At 47.8% G+C, this 24,202-nt stretch overlaps 1 protein-coding gene across 10 annotated transcripts in view; it reads left to right on the forward strand.

The window, feature by feature from the left end:
- ATP2B2 (ATPase plasma membrane Ca2+ transporting 2) overlaps positions 1–24,202 on the forward strand; it is a 467,640-nt gene that overhangs the window by 366,790 nt on the left and 76,648 nt on the right. For all 10 annotated transcript variants that reach the window (XM_037055587.1, XM_037055588.1, XM_037055596.1 and 7 more), the window contains 2 exons: positions 9,640–9,897; positions 10,954–11,079. In XM_037055587.1, coding sequence (XP_036911482.1) covers positions 9,640–9,897; positions 10,954–11,079 — 384 coding nt within the window. The remainder of the gene's footprint in view (positions 1–9,639; positions 9,898–10,953; positions 11,080–24,202) is intronic.

Here is a 24,202-nt window from a genome sequence, read left to right on the forward strand (position 1 = left end):
CTGTGAAAAAATATATGCACCAAATATTCTAGAACTGGGATTGCAAATTATAGCCCACAGGCCAAATTGGGCTCACTTTCCTGCTTTTGTATGACCCATGAGCTAAGATTGGTTTTTACATTTTTAATGGTTGAAAAAATAAAAGTAATACCTCTCTGTGACATGTAATTTTTATATGAAATTCATAGTTCATTGTGTAAAAATTAAGTTTTGTTGGAATACCCCCATTTCTTTTTCATATTGTCTATGGCTGCTTTCCCTCTACAATGGCAGAGTCCAGTAGATGCAACAAAGACTATATGACCCACAAGGCCTAAAATACTTGCTATCTAGCCTTTTAGAGAGAAAGTTTGCCATCCTCTGCCCTAGAAGATCAGGATGGCAAGTTTTGCCTCAAGAAAACTGTTCTTCTTCTCCCTAACTCCTTCCCCTCCAAATGTGGAAGGAGAAATAATGGTCAAAGATACTTTCTGAAGAAACCCCCTGGGTTAGAATCGTGTGTCCATCACTTCTCAACTGTGTGACCTTAAGCAAATCACTTTCCTTCTCTCATCCTGTTTCCTCATTTACAAAACAGAGCAAGTGATCCCACCTGGAATAGTTATTATGAAGAGGTGATGAAGAGACATGTGAACAGTGTCTGACAGCCTGGCACACGCAGGTGCCCAGTGGGTGCTGGCCTTGCTGGCCGTACATATAAGTTCTCTGGCTTCTCCATTTCCTATACTATTCTTAACCTCCGCCTGTCTATTTTTTGCCTACCATTTATGCTTCTTATTCCATGTACCTTTTCCCCACATTCTCCCTGCTCCCCTTCCCCACTGATAACACTCCATGTGATCTCCATTTCTGTGATTCTGCCCCTTTTCTAGTTGTTTGCTCTGTTTGTTTTTGTTTTAGGTTCACTTGTTGATAGTTATGAGTTTGTTGTCATTTTACTGTTCATAGTTCTGATCTTCTTCTTCTTAGATAAGTCCCTTTAACATTTTATATACTAAGGGATTAGTGATGATCTCCTTGAGCTTGACCTTATCTGGGAAGCACTTTATCTGCCCTTCCATTCTAATGAAAGCTGTGCTGGATAAAGTAATCTTGGATATAGGTCCTTGCCTTTCATGATTTTGAATACTTCTTTCCAGCCCCTTCTTGCCTGCAACATTTCTTTTGAAAAATCAGTTGATAGTCTTATGGGAATTCCTTTGTAGGTAACTGTCTCCTTTTCTCTTGCTGCTTTTAAGCATATCTCCTTATATTTAATTTTGGGTAATTTAATTATGATGAATCTTGGTGTGTTTTGCCTTGGATCCAACCTCTTTGGGACTCCCTGAGCTTCCTAGACTTGCAAGTCTAGTTCCTTTGCCAGATTGGGGAAGTTCTCCTTCATTATTTGTTCAGATAAGTTTTCCATTTCTTGTTCTTCCTCTTCTCTTTCTGGCATCCCTATGATTCAGATGTTGGCACGTTTAAAGTTGTCCCAGAGGTTCCTAAGCCTCTCCTCATTTTCTTGAATTCTTGTTTCTTTATTCTGATCCAGTTGAATGTTTATTTCTTTCTTCTGTTTCAAATCTTTAATTTGAGTCCCTCTTTCCTTCTTTTCACTGTTGGTTCTCTGTATATTTTTCTTTATTTCATATTGTATAGCCTTCACTTCTTACTCTATTTTGTGACCATACTCCACCATTTCTGTGAGCATCCTGATTACCAGTGTTTTGAACTCTGTGTCTGATAGGTTGGCTATCGCCTCATCTCTTAGTTCCTTTTCTGAGGTTTTGATTTGTTCTTTCATTTGGGCCATATTTCTTTATCTTAGCGCACCTGGTACTTAGTAAGGGGCTGAGCCTTAGGTTTTCACTAGTTCAGGATAACCCACTTTGTAGCATTGTGGTGCTGTCTGTGAGGGAGGGGTCAGAGAGGGAACAGTGCAGCTGGCTTGGCCCTCTCCCCACTTTCAGTCACTTCTCTTGCTTCCCACAAGTGGATTGTGCCCTTTTGGGTGCTGATTCCCAGGTGGGTGGACTTGTGTATGTTCTAGGACCCTGTGGGCCCCTCCAACAGACTCTCCTGTGAGACTAGGAGTTAGTTTCCCCTGCCACTGCAGCCACCACAGGTTTTTATAGCCAGAGGTTTTGAGATTTTAGTTTCCTTCACTGGAACCCTGGGTGCATGGTCTGTCTCATTCCCTAGTTGTTCCTCCCAGCTTATCTGCATGTGAATGCGGATATCCTGGTCCACCAGATGCCACCTTGTCATGTGTCCTTGCCTCCCCAGCTTCCTGTCTCTGTCTCTCCTACCAGTTTGGATGAATGTTTCTTTAACTCCTTGGTTGTGAGACTTCCAGACAATTCAATTTTCTGGCAGTACTGGTTGTTTTTTGTTTTCAAGTTGGCTGTTATTCTTCTTTTGTTTGTGCTAGGAAGCTAAGCATATTTACCTATGCCTCCGTCTTGGCTGGAAGCTGTATTGATCAATTTGATGTTTTCTAACGAATATGCTGTATTAATAGATTATCGTATGAAGTTTGCTGCTTCCAGCAAACAAGTAAAAAGGGAACAACATATAAGAAATAACCATCTTGAGCCTCATTAGCCCATATGCAGATGTCATCTCTCAGGTTTCATGAACACCTGTTTCCCTATGTCCTCCCAAACTAGAGTTGCCCAGGAAACCAGATAACCAAGTCTTTTAGGTGAACTGCCTCAATTTTATACATAATATTACTAACTTGATTTCTTTTTCTGCACGACATCTCTCTAAAAAGGGTTCAAAGACATAATATGAGGTCAAATAGAAAGCCAGACAGAAAAAGGAATGGAAACAAATAAACCAACTATGTTGGCACTGTGATTGGTATATAAATTTGATTTTTTTTTTAGCTTCCTGGCAGCCAAGGCAGAAAGGGAATTAGGATGATTTGCATAGCTCAAGTTATCAACAGAGGAAAAACAGTTCTTTAGGAAGATAGCATGTCCCCTGACAATGAATTCTGGGATGAAATTTCAGATAGGACATTATAAGAGATAAATAATGGGCAGCATTCCTTGCAGAAGTTTTATAGAAAATGTAGAAGATTGTACATGGCTATTTGAATAACCCTTGAACAGAGCTAAGGATGCAACACAAAAATATAATAATTGTTCTTACTATTTTTATAGCCACCACTAGTTGAGAAGTTCATTTGATCCTCACAACAACTCTGTGGGTAGGTGTTGTCATTATCTAAGAAACCGAAGCCCTGTGATAGGAAATTGCGTGCTCTGTCACACTGTAAGAAGCACAGAGTCATGACTCAGACAGAGGCATTCTAGCTTCTGAGGCCTCACTCCTATCCTATAGAAAGGGATGGGGTTGATGCAGTGCCAGCTGAGAAAGTGACCTCATGTGACCCACCCAATTCAATTCGAGATTCGAATTCAGAGGGCAAGTGGTGGAAGGGGTGCAGTGGGAACAAACATATAGCTTCCAGTGTGTGCCAGGGAGAGCTTCCCCAGAGCCCTCCAGGCAGATGGCTGTGGTCACCTTCATCGTCAGGAGGTAGAAACCGAGGCCCAGAATGGGAAAGACCTTGCCTAAGGTCACACAGCTTGTACGCAATAGGGGTGGATTTGAAACCTAAGCCTTCTGTTTCTTTTTATTGCCCCTCCCTGCCTTCAGCTGAGATACTAGTGCAGACCACAGTCAGGGTTGATGAGGGCAACAGTGCACACTCTAGTCCTGCAGAGTGAATTCCTGAACTTTGCGATGATACCTACACGTCCCCAACACCCAGACCCTGGCCTGAGCTCCAAGCTCTGAGCTCTGAATTATCCATGTTGCCTGGACCACCTCCATTCCAAACACAGGCTTCATCAGTAATGTGAAAAATGGTGCTGGTGATTGGCTAACAGGCTGTAGAGTGCCTTGCAGCACTGACAGCCCTTCCCTGTTTTCTTGCTCAGCTCAGAGATCTCCAGACACTTGTCAAGGTCACACAGCATGTTTGTGGCAGGGCTGGTATTGGCACAACCTTGCTCCCAACTCCCTGCCCATGACAGCTACCCAAGTACCAAAGTGCCAGCAGAGTGACAGGCACATAGTAGGTGCTTAGAAAGTGTTTGTGGCTTGACCAGTTTTGAGGACCTTTATTCATTGCCAGGCCCTGGTCCGCCTAGGAGGTAGCTTCCTCATTTTACTGATTAAACAGAGGGGGGCCAAGAGAGTCCACATGGGGTTCCCAAGGTCACACAGAGCAAAAGTCCACACCCTAGAAAACCTCAGGTCCAAGGAAAGCAGCTGGGGGGTTCCCCAGTCCCAGTGGTTACAAACTCTAGATCCTGTCCCTGCCCTAGTCTGAGGGTGACCCAGAGGAAATCTCAGCAAGGCCTTCCTGCTCCCTTCTTATTTCCCCTTCCTGGTCTCTTCCCCCTAATTGTTCTGGGGCAGCAGGAGTTGTTCCCAGGGTACGGCAGCTCCCAGTGGCTACACACCTAACCAAAAGATGCACACCCTGCCTTTCTGGTCATTCTAAGACACCCTGTAACCATCAGATAGTTCTCAGAGGATATAAAAGTTAATGGGCTTTTGCTGGCAGAGTGAGTGCCCAGGAGGCTCTTTGGTACCACATCTGCAAGGGCAGCAGACATGGCTGGAGTCAAGGCAACAGCGTGCAAATCCTTCTCAACCACTGTGCCTTGGCTTCCACAAGCCAGTCCAAGGAGAGCAGCTCATGAAAACGGGATAGAGCCAATATTCATTATGTACCACGTGCCAGGCCCTTACTAGGTCCAGGGATCACAAAGTCCCTGCAGTCATCCTACTGTACAGCTGTCCAAAAGGCTCAAAGAGGCCAAGTCACTCACTCTTGGTTACACAGCAGAGCCTGGGTTTGAAGCCAGGTCTTTCTAGTTCTAGAACCTGAAGGTGTTCCATTATCCTGAGCTATCTCTAAGTGTGCTAAATGTTTTTGGTAACTAATGGGGGCCCATTGACAAAGGACACAAGGGGGAAAGAACAGCCTTCCCATGTAAAGAGTAGGTAGCAGGGGCAGAAGATAACAAAAGTCCTACAAAATGAAGCACTGGGTTCTGTATCTCAAATCACTCCTCTGGAGTCCAAGAGAATGCATTCTCATATATTGGGTTTCTATTTAGCAAGGTTCAACTGTGCTTTCCAGTTTGGGGGGTTCTATTGGTATCATTCACAGTGGTAGAGGGCCACCCTAGTTCCCCTGCTCCTGTCATCACATGGTCCGAAATGTGGCTGTATCTCCTCTGTAATGTGGGACTTAAGGCTCATTCAGGCTGCTTGTGGGACTCAAAGGCAGTAGTGTGCACCAAACAAATGCTGGGCAGCAGAAAGCAGCAGCTTTAACTGAGCTTTTATTGGGTGCTCACTGCCACAGATGCTTTACGTAAAGGCTCACCCTGAGTCCTGTCAGCCACCTAACCATTATGTCAGCACCTGCCATTGTCAGCACCTGCCATTGTCAGCACCTGCCATTACCCACATTCTGCAGATGAGAAAACCAAGGCACTGTGGTTCAGTAAGTAGCTCATGGGCACACAGCAGTTAAATAGTACAGCTGGGATTTGAACTCAGGGTTGGCCCAATGTCAGTTATCACCAGCACAATTATGAGTATCATTACCATCAAAGGCTGGTCCAGTTAAATGGTTTAAAATTAATGGAAAAGTTTTGAAATTCCCAAAGGAAAAAAAAGTAGCTTTGAGAACCCTATGCATTGATGTGGTTGTTAACTAGCCTGCAGGGAACAGCTGGTTCAGTGAAAACCTGTGGAATTTTCCAGCCACACACACTGCTGGACCACAGTGATTCTTCACCATCCCCAGGGTGGACGCACCAGCTCAGCCTGGACCCTCCTGGGATCTGGGAGCTAAGAAACATTCCCTGGTAACACTTAGCCTTCTTGTCATATTGCTTCTGACTGCTGGCTTTCCCAGATGCTCCTGCTGGGGTCTCTTAAAACTGCTGTTCTCTCTTCCTGGGATTGAATTGGACTTCCAGATGATCAGCCATAGGTGTATGGCAATATTTTCCATTTTTCCACATGAGGCCAGTGCATGGCAGAGGGGGTGCTGGGCACAGGAACAGTGGGCAGGCTAGGTCCGATGTCAGATTATAAGCCCAGGCCTGGATTCAAACTCCAGATTTGCTGTGTGACCCCAGGTGAGTCACTACCCTTCTCTGAACTGCTTCACTTTTTTCAGCCAGCTTGAAGATTAAAGTGAATGCTTGGCATATAGCAGGTCTTGCAAGTAGTTCAGCCCCTGTGGAAGAGAACTAACTACTCTGAGTTTTCTAGGCATGGATGGTCAGACATGGAAAGGGCGGTTTTCTACCTCCCCACACACCCCACAGTGGAAAAAAGGGCCTGAGCTAGTCCTGGCTACAGCAGTCACCTTGGCTGTGTTACCTCACCTCTCCAGGCCTCAGTTTTCTCATCTGTTAATGGAGTATATACCATTTACTCTCTGAATCATGGGAAAGCAAGAAACAGAATGTGTGGAAGGTCTTGGAAAGGCCCTAGCACTCAGCATTAAATGTATGTGGTGTTTTTCCTTTTTCTATTTCACATGGTAGAACTGGCAGGCCTCAGGCAATTTGAGGGCCCAGACTGGTAGGTACAATGGAGCAATAGTGTAGGGTCACTGTAGGTCACACAAATGGTTCAGATGGAGTGTGGGTATACTCCCTGTGTAGTAGGGGCTCAAATCCAGCAAAGGCCAAGTAAGAAGCTCCTATGGCTGAGCACAGGCCGGAGCTTTCACCTTCTCCTTGAGCCTAGGAAGTGGTCTCAGTGACCCCCATTTTGCAGATGAGGATACTGCAGTTCAGAGAAGGCTGTGACTTACCCAGGGTCATCCAGGGACAGCAGTAAGATTAGGACCAACTCATCAGAGGGCAGGTCCAGTGCTGTAGTCCCCGCCTTCTAGCCCAGAGACCTGCCTCATGGTTGATGGGAGAATAGAAAGAGAAGATATCAACAAAATGCATTGTCAGGGTAGGGGGGTCTTCCAATCAAGATGGAGGCATAGGTAAACACAACTTGCCTCCTTGCACAATCACATCAAAAATGATAACTAAATTACAGAACAGCTCTTACCTAGAATTTTCAGAAAAATCAAGCTGTATGGAAGCCTGACAACCAAAGAGTTAAAGAGGTCCATTCATCCAGACAGGTAAGAGGGGTGGAGACAGAGAAAAGGCAGTCCCACACCCATGTATGATGGATAAAATTGGGACGGGATACCTTAGGAGCGAGGAATCTTAGCCCAACACCAGACCACCCAGCCCAGGGTTCCAGTGCCAGGAAGATAAGTCCCCATAACTTCTGGCTATAAAAACCAGTGGGAGTTGGGGTGGCAGGAAAACTGCAGGATTCTTGGGTGTCTCCTTTTAAAGGACCCACAATGCTCTTAGAACTTACACAGACTTACTCCCTCTGGGCTCCAGCACTGGGGCAGCAGCTCCAAGAGCACCAGTGACATATGGGGAGGAATTGAAGTGTCTGGCATCAAGGTAAGAACTAGGGGACAGCTTCCTCCCAGACAGAACTGCAGACAATAGCCATTGTACCTTTTCTGAGCCCTGCCATCTACAGAGCCACAGAGTGGTGACACCATATCTGAGACTCCATCAACCTGGTTCGCACAGGTTGCCTCGCCCTGACAATTACCTAAGGCTCTTCCTCATCCAAATTACAGGTGCACTTTTCTATAATAGGCTATGCTACTAAGACAGAGAGTCAAAGCAGCTCTACCTAATACATAGAAACAAACACAGGGAGGCTACCAAGATGAGGAGCAAAGAAACATGACCCAAATTAAAGAATAGAACAAAACTCCAGAATAAGATGGAGATAACAAAATGTAGATAAGCAATCTATCACATGCAGAATTCAAACCACTGGTTACTAGGAATACTCAAGGAACTCACTGGGTACTTCAATAGCATAGAAAAAACAGACAGAAATGAAGGTTACACTAAGTAAAATAAATAAAAATTCACAGGGAGTCAACAGTGGAGTGGATGAAGCCGAAAATCAAATCAATGATTTGAATCAACACAAGGAAGAAAAAAGCATTTAATCAGAACAACAAGAAGAAAAATGAACTTAAAAAAATACAAGGATAGTGTAAGCAGCCTCTGGGACAGCTTCAAATGTACCAATGTTTGAATCATAGGGGTGCTGGAAGTAGAAGAGCAAGAGCAAGAAATTGAAAGCTTATTTGAAAAAATCATTAAAGAAAACGTCCCTAATTTGGTGAAGCAAGTAGACATACAAGTCAAGGAAGCACAGAATCCCAAACAAGATGAACACAAAGAGAACTACACAAAGACACATCATAATTAAAATGCCAAAGGGTAAAGGTTAAGAGAGAATCTTAAAAGCAACAAGAGAAAAACAGATAGCTACCTACAAAAGACTTCCCATAAGACTGTTAGCTGGTTTCTCAAAAGAAACTTTTCAGGCTAGAAGGGACTGAAAAGAAGTACTCAAAGTGATAAAGGACCTACAGCTTAGATTACTCTATCTAGCAAAGTTATCATTTAGAATGGCAGGGCAGATAAAGTGCTTCCCAGACAAGGTAAAGGTAAAGGAGTTCATAATCAGCAAGCCATTATTATATAAAATATTAAAGGTACTTGTTTAAGAAAAAGAGGAAGATCAAAACAATGAACATTAAAATGGCAATAAATTCACAACTATTGACAATTGAATCTAAACAAACTAAGCAAACAAGCAGAACAGAAACAGAATTGTAAATATAGAGATCATTTGGATAGTTATCAGTTGGGAGGAGGAAGGGGGAGAATGGGGGAAAAGAATGCAGGGATTAAGACGTACAAATTGGTAGGTACAAAATAGACAGAGGTATGTTAAGCACAGTATAGGAAATGGAGTAGCCAAAGAACTTATATGTATGACCCATGGACATGAGCTAAGGGAGGGGATTGCCAGAGGGAATGGGGGGTACTGGGTAAAGGAGGACAGAGGGAAAAATTGGGATAACTGAATACCATAATCAATAAAGCATATTTTTAAAAACTGCATTTTAGACCTGAAAGTAGGTGCAATATTGATTAAGCTCATTCTATTCCATCAATACTTTTTCTCTTTTTTCATTAATCAGACCTCTCCTTTGTGCTAGATTTGTGCTAGATTTGTGCTGGAGATGCCATGAACCTTACCTCCTTAAACTTCAACCCTCACAATAGTCCTCAAGATAAAAAAATATTCTGCCTATTTACAGATGAGAAAACTGATGTTCAGAGCGGTGAAGTCATTTACCCAAGATCTCACGGCTAGTGCAAAAGCAGAAAACCAAAGTAACTAAAACAATAGGCTCTGAAGCCAGGTACCCTAGCTCCTGTCTTGCCCTTCCTAGCTTAGGCAAGTCACTTGGCTCCTCTAAGAAGCCTCAGCTTTCACATTTGTGAAATGAGCAGAGTGAGTGCTCTAAGATGATGTGTATGAAGCACTTTGCACAGGGCTTGGCACCCAGACACACTGAATAAATAGATCATGATTATCTGATTATCAATAGTTTTTGCTTGGCAGAAGTGGGATTTAAAGCCAGGCCTACAAGGCCCCTTCTACCTAGCTGACCCCACTCCACCTGCTTCCTTCTGCTCTCTGCAGGATGCGCCACGGCCCAGGGTGGGGCCGAGGATGAAGGGGAAGCAGAGGCAGGCTGGATCGAGGGAGCTGCCATCCTCCTCTCAGTCATCTGTGTGGTCCTGGTCACAGCCTTCAATGACTGGAGCAAAGAGAAGCAGTTCCGGGGCCTGCAGAGCCGCATCGAGCAGGAGCAGAAGTTCACTGTGGTCCGGGCTGGCCAGGTGGTTCAGATCCCTGTGGCTGAGATTGTGGTTGGGGACATCGCCCAAATCAAATATGGTAAGTGTCCCAGCCGCAGAACCAGGTGGTGAAGCTAGCATCTGTGCAGAGGTGGAACAGGCCAAGCAGACCCTGAGAGGCTGGTTAGGAAGGGAACCAGCTGGTTGGGGAGGGAACCAGCCTTCCCTCTGCTGCCCAGGGAAGGGGTTGGGTCCCTGAAGACTGATCCCAAGTCAAAATGTCTTTTGAGATCCTTTGGAAGTGAAAGACTACTTTCTGGAGGGACTGGGATTTCAGAATCCATTTAACTCAGAAATGGCACATACATGGCACATGTGCCACTACTCTCAATATCTGCACCCATAGCAGATAGTACTAACCAATCACAGCTCAGAGCCTAGATGCAGCCTTCTCAACACAACACTCCAAGGACTAGTAACACTCAGATGGGTTTATGAAATAAAATCCACTTCCTATCCCTGATTTGGCCATTGATAGATGGTTGTTGGGCTAGGGAGGGTGTTATGGAGAGTGGACATAGATGAGTGAACATTCTAAGCCTGTGAAACTGCCATGGAGAAAGTGGGCAGGCTGGTGCCAGAGGGGTTGAGATGAGCTGTGTCCTTGGGAAAGGAGAGACAGAATATGAGGGAGAGATTGGGGTATACCCCTCCTCATTCAGCCCTTGGGAGCTTGGTTTCCTCTGACATGTGCCTGTTCTGTTGTCACCTCCACCCAGCCAAGATGGATTAGTCCCTTTCAAAAGAATTTCTCACATCATAGTTGAAACCAGAAAATGAATCGTTAAGAAAGCTAGGCCTCAAAACCACACCAGACCAAGAGATGCACTTAGTAAACTAAAGAGCATGCCAACTTGAGCTAGGATTGTTTTGGGGCCCAACCTCAGCCCTCAAGGCCTTGTACCAGTCACCTTGGCTCTAGTCTTCAGCTTCTTATTGGCCTGTGGTGGTGCCATCTTGGTTCCTACACCTTGGGAGCTCTGGGGAGCTGGTCCCCAATCAAGAACCTTCTTTTGTGATCATAACTTTAGGGGAATATTCCAGCCTCTCCAGCTACCTGAGACCCTGCTGACTCCCTTGACCTTCCTCCCATCAGGTGATCTTCTCCCTGCTGATGGCCTCTTCATCCAGGGCAATGACCTCAAGATTGATGAAAGCTCCCTGACAGGGGAGTCTGACCAGGTGCGCAAGTCTGTGGACAAGGACCCCATGCTTCTGTCAGGTGAGCTTCAGCCCGACAATGGGCTCACTCCCATTGCCAGTTCCCACCCCGTGAGGAGGAGGGTGCCTGTGTCCTCTTCAAGAGGCTGGAGGATCATAGGGACTTTGGTCCTTGGCTCCAGATTTCTGGCCAGCTCAGCCCTAAATAAGAACTTTCTCCCTTTCCCCAAAAAACATTCCCTGAGCCTACTGGACACTTGGCACCACTCTAGGGATAGTGCAATGAAGAAAATCAACAAATCCCTGACCTCATGAAACTTACCTTCTAGTGAGTTGGTTTTCTGAAAAGTCAGACACTGAAGACTGTTCTCATCAAGGATGAGAAAGAATCAGTCAGGTGACAGTTGTTTTGGGCACCTCCTGTGTGCTCGGCACTGGGCTGGGTGCTAGAGAAACCGCAATGGATGAGGCCCATGAGGCCCCAGCCCTGAGGAGCTGTGGTGTCACTGAAGAGAGATAGGCGATGGCAAAATTCCAAAGGGTCGTAGGTGTGTGACCAAAATTGGGAGGCCATGGCTGGGGAGGTCAGGGGAGGTCACGTGTGAGCTGAGGTGTGACAGATGAGCAGGAGCTGGCCTTGTGACTATCCAGGGGAAAGTGCGCTAGGCAGTAAGAAGTAGGCAGCGAGTGCAGAGGCTCAAAGGCAGTATCGTGCTGGAAGATTGTGAGCAAGATGGAGACCTGGAGGAGCCAGATGTCAGGCCTCATGGGCATGGTCAGGAGGTTGGGATTTTTTTTTAGTGTAATGAAGATTCTCTGGAATGGTTATAAATGTGATCTGATCACATTTACATTTTTAAAACCTCAGTCTGGATGCTGCAGAGGGTAAGAGAGGAAGTGGGGAGGCCCTGCAGAGGTGAGACACCAGCCAGGTAACCACCTTTCCTTTAACAGGGACACCCAAAAGGACTTATTGTCCAGGAGTGCACAGCAAACCCTTGATCAGCTACTCTGACACTGGCCCTGGGCTGAGCACTGGGACCCACCTCTGGCTGCAGGAGCCTCCAGTCCAGTTAGGCTGGGATAAGCAGACCAGCAAATAACTAATTCCACAGTAGAAGAGTGAAGAAGGTGTACAAAAGCGAAGAAGGGAACAGAACAGGGTGGAACTGAGCTGGTTTTAAAGCACTGGTAGGAGCCCACCAAACAGAGTGTGGAGAAAGGGCCCTCCTAGCAGAGGCAAACACATAAAAGGCACAGAGGTCTGAAGGGGTGGGGGATGTCCTAGAAATACAAAAAGGAAGTTCATCAGGCCTGCGGGGTAGGATAGCAGAAGGAATGAGAGTCAGGGCTGGGTATTCATTTACTCAGAACTTACTCAATCAACATTTATTAAGCACCTACTGTATGCCAGTAAAGTTAATGGAACAAACAAGTTCCCTGCTCTACTGGAGCTTAGACTCCAAGAGATAGACAATAAAGAAACAAGCAAGCAAATACGTAAAATAATTTCAGATAGTGCTAAATCAGATGAAGATATTCTACCATGGTAGTGAAATGGAGACCCAGAAGAATGGACAGAAACTGAGTTGGTCAGGGAGGGTGTACCTGAGATTATATTTGAGCTAAAACCAGAACAGTGACAATAAAGCTTCAAATGCCCTCTTGGAACTTAGGGCTGCATGAGAGCTTAGGATCATGGCCCTGGTTCTGACCGGCAGGCTGAAGTGTTTAGCAGAGAGGCGAGCATTCTTGGGAGAAGTGGCTAGGTCGGTCATCTGGATCACTGGAAGTCAAGTGGAGACACTGAGACTGAGTGGTCTGGTTATGTCCCTTCCTCTAGTCAGGGAGAAGCCTCATAACTGGGAAGGGGTGGCAGGATGTCTCTAAGGGAACTAAGAAGACCAACAGGTCCTGTGAGAACTAAAACCTCCAAGCCCTTGGAGACTTGGAGGTAAGCTTTGCACTCAGTAGGGAAGAACAGTAAACTAGAGACAGACAAAAGGCAAGAATCTCAGAGAGCCCTGCGAAACCCAAACTTATGGTGTCACAGCAGGGTCAGCACTGGTCCTCAGCTCGGGAGTGGGTGCTCTGTGAGCACTGAGAAAAGAAAGGGACTACGGGGCCACTCAGGCGCAGGTTGAACCAACCACTTTGGTCTCAACCTATACAACTGGCTGAGAGCCTAGGTATGAAGTAGACCCTGGGCCTTTGGATGTCAGGAGACAGCAGCCGTGGTCTCCCATGATGTCCTCATGGACAAGATGGAGAAGGCTGTGCTGGAGGCCAGGAGATTTCAGCCAGCTTGTGCTGATTCTTGGATTGCAGGTCACCTGGTAGAAGGCTTCTAGTGGCATTTCCTGGAGTTCTGTCCTGTCACAATATGGAAAGTGTGCCCATCAAGTTCACAGAGACCACCATCCCAGGGAGCATGGCAAAAAGAAAGCACTAGTCAGGACCCACAGAGATCACCAGAGTACAGTGTGAATTAGACTGAAGAAAATGAAACTTGACTGTGAGCATCAGTGCTGACATTCAGAAACACAGCTGTATGGGGGGAAGGCGGAGCAAGCAGCCTGGCCCCGGCTCATGGGCAAAGACAGTGAGGAAGCGGCACAGTCAGTCCAATAGAAAGCAATCTAACTGGGAAGAGAAGACTTCTGTAACAGAAGAACCATTCTAGGACAAAAGAGGCTGCCTGTGAGACAGTAGGGTCCTCGTCACTGATTGTGTGTAAGCTGGGTCTGGACAGGCTGTGGGTGACAGGTTTGTAGAGTGGGCCCAGGCACAGAATGCAGTGCCCTTCTCAGCCGTGCAAGTCAGGGATTCACCACAGCCTGCTTACTGGATACCTCTGCTGCACACCCACCTGGCTCCATTCCCTCTGCCCAGCCTTTGCTGAGGCTGTTCCCTCCTCCCTAATGGCTCTCTCCCTTTGGTATTGCTCATTTACCTCCTGCCCATCTGCTCAGGCCTACCTCCTCTATGAAGGCTTCTCTGAGCACTACCTCTGGTGGTCACTCCCATACTGCCTGGGACCCAAACGTCAGCCTGTGACATCCACAATGTGCTTGGTCCATTCGGGCACACTGATTGAGTTTTGCACTGTGCAAACCATCTCAAATAAAATAAAGAGCAAAACCCATCCACAGTCTCACCACCCACCCAAATTTAATGGGTCTCACTTTTATGGGCCCCTTCTGTCTTTGGCTGTAGGCAGATAGGCAGATATAGACAGATGCACTGTGATGCACTTCTGCATTGATCCAGTCACCCAGATTGGTCCAAGCAGGCAGGAGCCTGAGCCTGAGGTTATCAGGAGGTCATGCCCAGCTCCACCTGTGGGCCCTGCACACCTCAGGGGCTCAGTCACTGCCTGCCAGAGTAAGGAGAGAGGCTGCGCTGAGTTGTAGAAAGAGAAGAGTGTGGCCAGGCTGAGTCAGATCCAGGCTCTGAAATGAACTTGCTGTGTGGCCTCAGGCATGTAGCTTCCCTCTCAGAGCCTCTATGTCTGTGTCCATGCAATGGGGGAGCAGGTAGGAGGGCACTTCCCCTGCCTACCCCACAGGGCTACTGTGGGGACCACATACACAGATGGATGTGACTGTCCTTTGCAAATAATACCGTGTGAGGTGCTATGTGTGGAACAAGAGCAACGTTTGAAGACAGAGCACTCAGGTTCCAGCCCTCCATCTGCTCCAGCTATGACCTCTGCCCACCCCAGAACCTCAGTCTCCCACCTGACAAATGGGGGCAGATCAACCTTCAGAAAGACTCTGATATCCCCAGTGCTCCAGGAACAAAGGAAATCCTGAAGGCCTGGAGCTCCTTCCCCAGAACAGCCAGGCAGGCCCCAGCCCATGTCAGGCTCTTCAGACCAGACAGAGTAGAAATGCTCAGGAATCACAGGCTCACACAGCCCCTGGGCCAGCCAGGGAGACCGTAGGCGCCAAGCCAGAGCACAGCTGCTTCCAGCCACTGCCTGCAGAAGTACCACTCATTGTGGCTGCAGTGTTCCCTTTGCAAGAGAAGCCAACGATCCAGATTCTCACGCACCATCTCCCAATGTTTAAGTGATGACAAGAAATTCCTATTCTTGTAAAGCTTGTGTGAGTCAAGAAACAGATGGGTTGGCCCTGGAGCACAAACTCTGACCTGGCCTGTTTCTTTTTAGTTTTGTATTTTAAGATAATTTCAAGCTTTCAGAAAAATTGCAAAAATAGTACAAAGAATGTCTACATGCCCTTTCCTCTGGTTCAACTGTTGTTACCGCTTTGCTCTGTCCCCTCTCTCAGGAGCCTCCCTGTTCCTCATCATGCACGCATGATGGCCCTGGGCCCCTTCATGCTTTACACTGTGCTCTAAGAAAATGATATTCTCAGATATAACCACAGCAGAGCTGCCAGCTCAGGAAACTTGACATCGATGCAGTAATGCCATCTAATGTACTGTCCATATTCACAATGCCTACTGTCTCCACAGCATCCCCCAGTGTGGGACACTGTGTAGCATTTAGATATCCTACACCTTCAGCATCTTTTAACATGGAGGAGCTCCTTAGCCTTCCTTTGCCTTGCGTAGAAAGCCAGTCGTTTTGAACCCTCCTAGGTCATGAACTCCCGTGATAGTCCCATGGAAGAAATAATCCCTCTTATGAAAAATAAATGCCCAGACTTGTGACTTTGCAGCCTTTTGGGGGCTTTACAGATCCCTAGAGAACCTAGCCTTGTCTTGATTTGCAGCTGGGGAGATTGAGGCCCAGAGCAGAGCGAAGGTCAGGGCCAGAACGAGACCTCAGGCCTCCAGCCTCCCAGCCCTGTACTCTTTCTGTAGCCCCCACTAGTGAACTTGCCTCCAAGGACCCTGCAACTTTGATTACCCAGCAGCATGGCCTATTTGAAATGTCTTATGGTAAATTCCACTGGGGAGTCAACGATTAGGTGCCATCATTGTGGCTACAGAAGGGCCAGGGGACCAGGGTGGGGGTTTGTCCTTTAAAGCAGCAGGGTCTGGCTCCAAAAGGCCCATTAGCTCTGCCTACAGGACCCCCACCCTCCTCCATCACCTTGGGAGCCAGAGCATTAACAACACGAGGATGCACAGAACATCAGCAAGCCCTCTTGGGCATGCTGCCCACCCTGCCAACCGAGTGGTAGGTTGAGCATGGAGAGCCGAACCTGCCACCACTGCCACTGCCTCCAGGGAGCCTAGGATGACACCGTGACTGCAGGAAGGCCCTATCTGCTGCTCGGCCAGTGCTCTCTCCATTACACTACCCTGCCTCTTCTCCATGAGAGGCAGTGGGGTGTAGTGGATAGAGCACAGGTTGAAGTCCCAGCTCTATTGCTCACAGCTGTGTGACCCCGAGCCATCACTCAACCTTTCTGAACCAGATGGGCCATGAGTGGGTGGGGCTTGGGGTTGTGCTTGCACCAAAACCTACCTCACAGGGCTGTTTTGAGGGGGACAGGCTCACAGGCACTGAAATACTTTTCACATGTCTGGCGCTCTGCAATTGTGTGTGATTACTGTTATTTTTTTAATTTTTTAAATATATTTTATTGATTATGTTATTACAGTTGTCCCATTTCCCCCCTTCATTCCCCTTCACCCTGCACACCCTCTCCCTCCCACATTCCCCCTCTTTAGTTCATGTCCATGTGCCGTAAGTTCTTTAGCTTTTACATTTCTCATACTATTCTTGCCCTCCCCCCTGTCTATTTTCTGCTTGCCATCTATGGTACTTATTCTCTGTACCTTCCCCCCCCCTCCTCTTCCCACTCCCCGGTTGCTAACCCTCCATGTGATCTCCATTTCTGTGATTCTGTTCCTGTTCTCATTGTTTCCTTAGTTTGTTTTTATTTTAGGTGTGGTTGTTAGTAATTGTGAGTTTGCTGTCATTTTAGTGTACATGTTTTTTATCTTCTTTTTCTTAGCTAAATCCCTTTAACATTTCATATAATAAGGGCTTGGTGATGATGAACTCCTTCAACTTGACCTTATCTGAGAAGCATTTTATCTGTCCTTCCATTCTAAATGAAAGCTTTGCTGGATAGAGCAATCTTGGCTGTAGGTCCTTGCCTTTCATGACTTGGAATACTACTCTCCAGCCCCTTTCTGCCTGTAAGGTCTCTTTTGAGAAATCAGCTGACAGTCTGATGGGAACTCCTTTGTAGGTTACTGTCTCCTTATCTCTTGCTGCTTCGAGGATTCTCACCTTCATTTTAATCTTGGCTAATGTAATCATGATGTGCCTTAGTGTGTTCCTTCTTGGGTCCACCTTCTTTGGGACTCTCTGAGCTTTCTGGACTTCCTGGAAGTCTATTTCCTTTGCCTGCCTGGGGAAGTTCTCCTTTATTATTGGTTCAAATAAGTTTTCCACTTGTGGCTGTTCCTCTTCCCCTTCTGGTACCCCTATAATTCAGATGTTGGAACATTTAAAGATGTCCTGGAGGTTCCTAAACCTCTCCTCATTTTTTTTGAATTCTTATTTCTTCATTCTGTTCTGGTTGAATGATATTTCTTTCTTCCTTCTAGTCCACTCCATTGATCTGAGTCCCACTTTCCTTTCCATTACTATTGGTTCCCTGTGCATTTCCTTTCATTTCACTTAGTTTAGCCTTCATTTGTTCATCTAATTTGTGACTAAAATCAACCAGTTCTGTGAGCATCCTGGTCACCAGTGTTTTGAACTGTGCATCTAATAGGTTGGCTATCTCTTGGTCACTTAGAAGTATTGGCTCTGGGGCTTTGAGCTGTTCTTCTGCTTGAGCCATAATATTTGGGTCTGTTTGCACCTATTATGTATGAGGGGCAGAGCCTTAGGTGTTCACCAGGGTGGGGCGACCCAGTCGCTGAGCCATGACATTTTATGTGGGGGCGGGGTCCGAGAGGGAAAAAAATGGCGCTTTGCTCTGCTCTCTGTTGCACCTCAGTCCCTTCTGCTGCTTTCCCCAAGCAAACCGAGCCTTTCTGGTGCTGATTCCCATGTGGGTGGGTTTGTGTGCATTCTAGGATCCTGTGGGTTTCTTCAAGGAATTTTCCTATGAGGGTGGGAGTCTCTCCCTGGGCCTTAACCCCCACAAGTGTTTTCAATTGGTGTTTTGAGGCTTTATTTCCCAGCGCTAGGACCCTGGGTTGCGTGATCTGTCTCACTCCCCAGTTACCTGCACACGAGTGAGGGACCACTGCCCAGTCAGCCAGCCACTTTGTGCATGGTGCCCCACTTCTCAATTGCCACCTCGCTGGGCCTGCCTGTTGTCACCCCACGCCCAGGGTCTGCCAACCGCTGCCTGGGTGCCCAGGGTCTGCCCGGTGCTGCCTTGCGCGCCCAGGGTGCCTTGTGCACCTGGTGTCACCACTTCCTGTGCCGTGACCCCTCTCCACTTGACCACCCAACTCCACCCTGCCTACTGGCCTGGATGAATGTGTCTATTTTAACTCCTTGGTTGTCGGACTTCCATACAGTTCAATTTTCTTTCAGTTTTGGTTGTTACTTTGTTTCTGAATTGTTGTTGTCCTTATTTTGGTTGTTCGAGAAGGCAGTGTCTCTACCTACGCCTCCATCTTGGCCGGAAGTCTGATTACTGTTATTAACTGCATTGATAACAATAATGATAAAAGGACTGAGTCTGGACTGGTAATCATAGGGACTGCATCCCTTTTCACATGTCTACCCCCAGAAAGATACCTTTTAGAAGATATGACCTTACCCCTCTTCCTGTCCAGACAGAGGCCTAGGAAGACAAAACCAGGAGAGTGAGGGGCACTGGGTTCAAGCCCTAACCTATGGTGCTGTGCAACCTCAACCAGCCATTTGCTCTTTCTGAGCTCAGAAGCCTCATTTTGTAAAACTGGGCCCCTCCAGCTCTGCAACCAGGGGCTCAATGTACTCCACTTGCCACTGGGTGAGTCTTTGGCCACAAGACAGCCAACATTTGGACTAGGCCGGGTGGGGGCCATTTCCTGCAGCTCATAGCAAGTCTCAAGTAGAGATGGGCTTCAAGCGTGCAGTCAGGAAGGTTCTAGCCTACCCTCTGCTACTAGATCAAAGGCAAAGTACAGGTGGGGCAGGACAGGCCATCCAGTTGGCAGAAGCCTCAGTGTTCCCTGGGCCTGAGCTCCTTTAGCTCCCCCACTGCTCTCCTGCTTCCATCTCCCTTTCTGCCTTCTGACACTGCCCATAAGCCTTCCTGGCTAGGTGGGAAGAACAGAGACCAGAGCCCCACCCTCACTCCACTCCAGCTCTGCCCTCTTCAGGCCACCTATGGAGAAGACCTCCCAGGGCAGCTCCCCTGTCTGTGAAATGGGGGGATGATGATTACCTCACAGAGTAACTGGATGGCTGGCTGGAGAAGGCAGCTCAGCAGCTGAGACAGCACTTGGCACGTTGGGAATGCCCAGTAAAGATTAGTCCTCTTCCTCCCTTCCCCTAGAAATACTTTCAGTGTCTCCCTGTGGAACACCAGGCAAAGACCCAACTCTGCAAACCTCCATGCAGGCTGCTCCACAATCCTGTTTCTCTCCCACTCCTCCCTTCACACGCCCTGAGCTTCAGTCCAGCTGATTCTGTGCCGTCCCCCTACCCGACCTCGCCACTCTTACCTGGGCTGTGCCCCTTGCCAGACCACTGGGCCCTTGGGTTTCTGTTGTCTTGTGCTATTGTTGGTCTGTGTGTCTGTGTGCTCCCCTCACACCGAACTAGACTAAGAGAGCAGATCCTAGAGGGCAGGGATCACAGGGGACCCTCCCTTCTGACCCCAGAGCCCAGCACAGAATTGTCATTGCACCGTATCTGTCCATCGGATGAAAAGTGCGGCCCTGGCAGGAGGCTCCATGTTTGGTCATTCTGTCCACACAGGCCTCTGCTGGCCCTATCTAAACTGAGATCCAAACTTTTCAAGATGTAACCTTTTAATGGAGGCTGCCCTACCCTAGCCAGGGGTGGACCTTGTCTCCAGGGGCCCCAAGGACCCAGACTTCATCACTGAGAAGTGAGACCTAAGCCAGAGCCCCCATTTTGCAGGAGACAAAACAGGCCTGGAAAGGAGAGGGCTGGCCTCAGGTCACACAGCAAATCAGAAGCAGACACCAGACTGGTTCCCAGGTCCCCTTTTCCTCAGCTCACGGCCCGCTCTATCCAATCCTCCCCCACCAGACTTGTATATTCTGAAGGGCTCCATGGGAGCTTAGATGAGATGGGGGCTATGGGATGGTGCCCAGGGACTATGGATAGTGAGGTCCAGGGTCAAGGCCCTGTGGGGTAGGGAGGCCATACCCAAAGGGTTCTCACCTCAGCACCTACCCAAAAACTCCAGCTTTCCTTTGAGACATTTAGGTATTCAACCTTTGACTTGCATGCCTGGGGTTCTACCTTTACAGATACAGGCTTTGGGGTTAAGCATTGTCCTCTGTAGGGGGCCCTGGAACTAAGGTGTGACAGCCTAGGGGGTTGACCTGGTATACTCAGTTCTTCCTCTGGAAAGAGGAGTAGCCAGACCCTAGGTCTTGATGGGAGAGAGGAAAGCTTGAGGAGGGCATTTTGGAGGAGCAGTAGGGGAAGGACATTCAGGCAGTGGTAACTGGGTGCCCAAAGGGAGTGGGAGACTGGACACAAAGGCCCGGTGAGCTGTGCACACTCCCGGGGCAGCGCCACAGGGCAGAAATCAGTGGTCAAGGGCCAGAAAAAGGCTGGGGTCTGACCCAAAGGGTGTCAAGGGAGGCGTTTAGATTTTGGGAGCTATGGAGAGTAGCTGAGCTGGGAACAGTGGTCAGAGCTGAGGCTAGGGCACAGAAGGAGGGAGGGCCAGAAGAGGATGTTGATGCTCTATCTACTGCTGGGGCCTGGAGGACAACTTTGGTCATCTGAGGTTGGGTGAGGGGCATGCTGTGGCTTCACCACTGACCCCTGAGTTGTGGCCAGAAGCTACCTCACTGGCTTCCTCCTCCTTTCTCCCTCCTCTCTGCCTCTCAGAGCAGAGCCACCAGCTCCCTGCTTCAGTGGGAGTGATTATATTAGAGGTGATTTTTGCAGGGGGGAGGGAGGATTCTAATTATGTTGAGTAGAAATTGGCCCCCTGTGTCTTTTTCCATCCCACCTAGAGCTGGGGAGGTGGGGAGCAGTGTCTCCATTGCCACCTAGGCAGGGCAGACTCACAAATGTGTTTAAGACCGGGGTGTGAAGGCCTTGTTTCCTGGAGGGAGAGGTGGTGTCTGACAAAGGGGACAAGCTTAGAGAGTTCAGATCCTGGCTCTTCCCCACCACCAGCTGTGAGCCTGGGCAAGCCACTTTTGAGCCTCAGCTTCCTCCCCCATAAACCGAGGGCCAGTTTGAGGGCTTAAAGATGATTGGTATGAAGGGTTAGCATGCTGCCTGACACAGGGCAGGTGTCCTCCTGAAGGTGGTGCTGGATACCGCCACTGCTGACTACACTCTGAATGCAGTAAAGTGTGTTCCTCCCCCACCTTTAGAGATCTACAGTGACCCCAGTCCTACTCCACCTGACCTCTCTGGGCCTCAGTTTCCTCATCTGTCTAACACTGCTGATATTTCACATTCCTGACAGCCCATACACAAGCTAAGCTGGTGTGTAAAAGAACATTTTAACAGCAAGTTATCATAATATCCAGGGTCCCATTGCTGGGCCTTAGCTCTCCCTGTTTGTGCCCCTTGGGGGATAGGTAGGCCCCAGAGTCTGCCTGTGATGGGAAGATACCAGCCTGGGCTGCTTGGGCTGGAATCAGTGTTTGAGCTCATTCTGTGGGCCCCCACCCCACTCTTCCCTGCCCCCAAAGCACTGTTCTTCTGTTCTGGGAGTGAGCAAGAAGCCACAGGAGAGCTTACCGTCTGAGGATCTGGGTTCAGTTACAGCTCGCTGGGTTTCATACTCCTTCTGGGAGCCTTCATGACCTAGTTAACCATTCATGGATGGACAGACTGACCTCTCCCAGCCTTAAAGGAACTTACTGGAGAGTGTCTGTCTGTCAAGCGCTTTAAGATCCTGAGACACTGGAAGCCAAGAGGCTAGAACACCACACACGTGCACACGCACGGATACTCCTACGAACTCAAGATATGTTTGGGCCCTAGAAGCAAAGGGAAGGGGTGGGAGAAACCTCTTGTAAAGTGACAATAGACTCCTCGCTTTAAGGAAATTCTTCAAGTCCTGACTCAGAACTTTTGACACTTATTTTAGATACAATTCTAATGAGTTTATTAACCTAGACTTCAAGTCTAAAGCAAATTAGAAAACAAAGAGAAACTGTTAGAAATAAGTTACCTTGAAAATAGGGAGAAGCAGAAATCAATCTTGAAAGGAAAGAAGAAAAAACTCTAAAAAGCAGAACTGCAGCAAGTCGTCTAGCCGTTTAGTGTCAGAGGTCAGTGTTCATAGCCATTGGGCCCCTCAGACCCTGTCTTGCAAACTCACTGTAGTTCTTATACTTTGCAGCCTGAGGACAACCTGAGACACTGCCCCAGGTGAATACTAGATTCCTACTTTTCTGTTGAAGAGAGAAGTACGTGCTGCATTATACAGAGCTTACTACCCAGAGTGGTAAAAATTAAAATCAGGAGGAAATAGGCATCTGACTATCTTTTACTAAATAGAGTGGCCAGCAGCAGGACTGAGGGGGTGCTCCCCAGGTGTGCCCTGAGCCTTCTGCGGGTGACATCACTCAGGCCCTGTTGGTCAACTCTTTCTGTGAGGGGTGCCTATGTTCTGACAAAGTTGCTACGCGGGATGCAGTATCCATGCATCCGCAACACCGGCCTGGAGATAAAGAGCCAGCACTCCTGTGATGTCAGCCCTGGGCTGTCGTAGCTGCTGTCCATTTCCTGTTCCAGGTCCCCACCATTCTCACCAGTCACCTTGTTTCCTTAGTGAAGGCACAACTTCAGCAGGTTTCCCTTTTTGCTCCGTATTTTTCCAATTTTTATTGTCGTGGTAAAATATAGATAACATAACCAGTCTGTGTACAGTCTCATTGACAGCAAGCACATTCACAGTGTTGCGCAGCCATCACCACCATCCATCTCCGGAACTTTCTCCTGTCTTGTAAAACTGAAACTCTGTCTCCATTAAACACGAATTCCCCATAATTCCTCCCCAGCCCCCGGCAATCACAGTTCTTCTTTCTATCTCTGAATCTGACATCTCTAGGGACCTCATGTAAATACACTCAAACAGTATTTGTCTTTCTGTGATTGGCTTATTTCACTTAGCATAGTGTTCTCTAAGCTGATCCATGTGGTAGTATGTGAGAACTCCCTTCCCTTTTTAGACCATATAGTATTTTATTATATCGATATACCACCCATTCAGTGGGTTTGCCTTTGCATTTTATCTCATTCTGCCCCAAACACCTGAATAGTCTTGGACAAGCTGTTCCCTGACCCACACAGTAGCAACAAGGCCCTGTAGTCAACACAGAAACCCCAAAAGTTCGTAAAAGTGGAGCCACTCTGACCAAAGAGTGGGTCTCCCCCACCCCACTCCCCACAGCTGCTCCTGCTGCATGAAAAAACTCCAGAGCTCTTGGAACCCTGTGTGAAAAATCTAAAATTCTAAGAAGGGAGTTCTTAACTTCTCCTGCATCATGGGTGCCAAGGGAAGTCTGGTGCTATCATACGCCACCCCTTCTCAGATTAACGCTGTGAAATGTGTAAAACAAAATACATTGGATTACAAAGGACAACAGTGAGATTGAAATAAAGTCATAAAAGGTGTGGTACAGCAGTGTACCTGCTTCTTCATTAGTACACTGAAAGGCAAGATCAGCAGTTTAATAACTGCCTTATCATAAAGTAAGGGTGAGCATCATGAAATCTGCAACAGCTGTCAAGTGATAAGAAAAAAACCTGCAGACTTCCGCCAAGATGGAGGCATAGGTGGAAACACTGTGCCTTCTCCCACAACCAAGTTTGAATACAACAAAGGTTTGGAGAAACAAAGACACAACCAAAGGACAGAAAATTGAATTATACGGAAGTCCGACTACATCTAACCGTTCAACGGGGACGGTAAGAGGGGCGGAGCCAGCAGCGAGCAGGGTCGGGCAGGACAGGGCCCCCGACCCAGGCGCGCAGGCAGACGGGAACCAGTTGGGGTGCGGGGCAGACCGCGGGCGCATATTCGCGCACAGTGAGACAGACCACGCAGGCCCCAGGGGGCGAGGGCTGACGG

This window comes from Sturnira hondurensis, unplaced genomic scaffold, assembly GCF_014824575.4.
Source record: "Sturnira hondurensis isolate 20B ecotype Veracruz unplaced genomic scaffold, ASM1482457v3 Scaffold0008723, whole genome shotgun sequence".
Taxonomy (NCBI): domain Eukaryota; kingdom Metazoa; phylum Chordata; class Mammalia; order Chiroptera; family Phyllostomidae; genus Sturnira; species Sturnira hondurensis.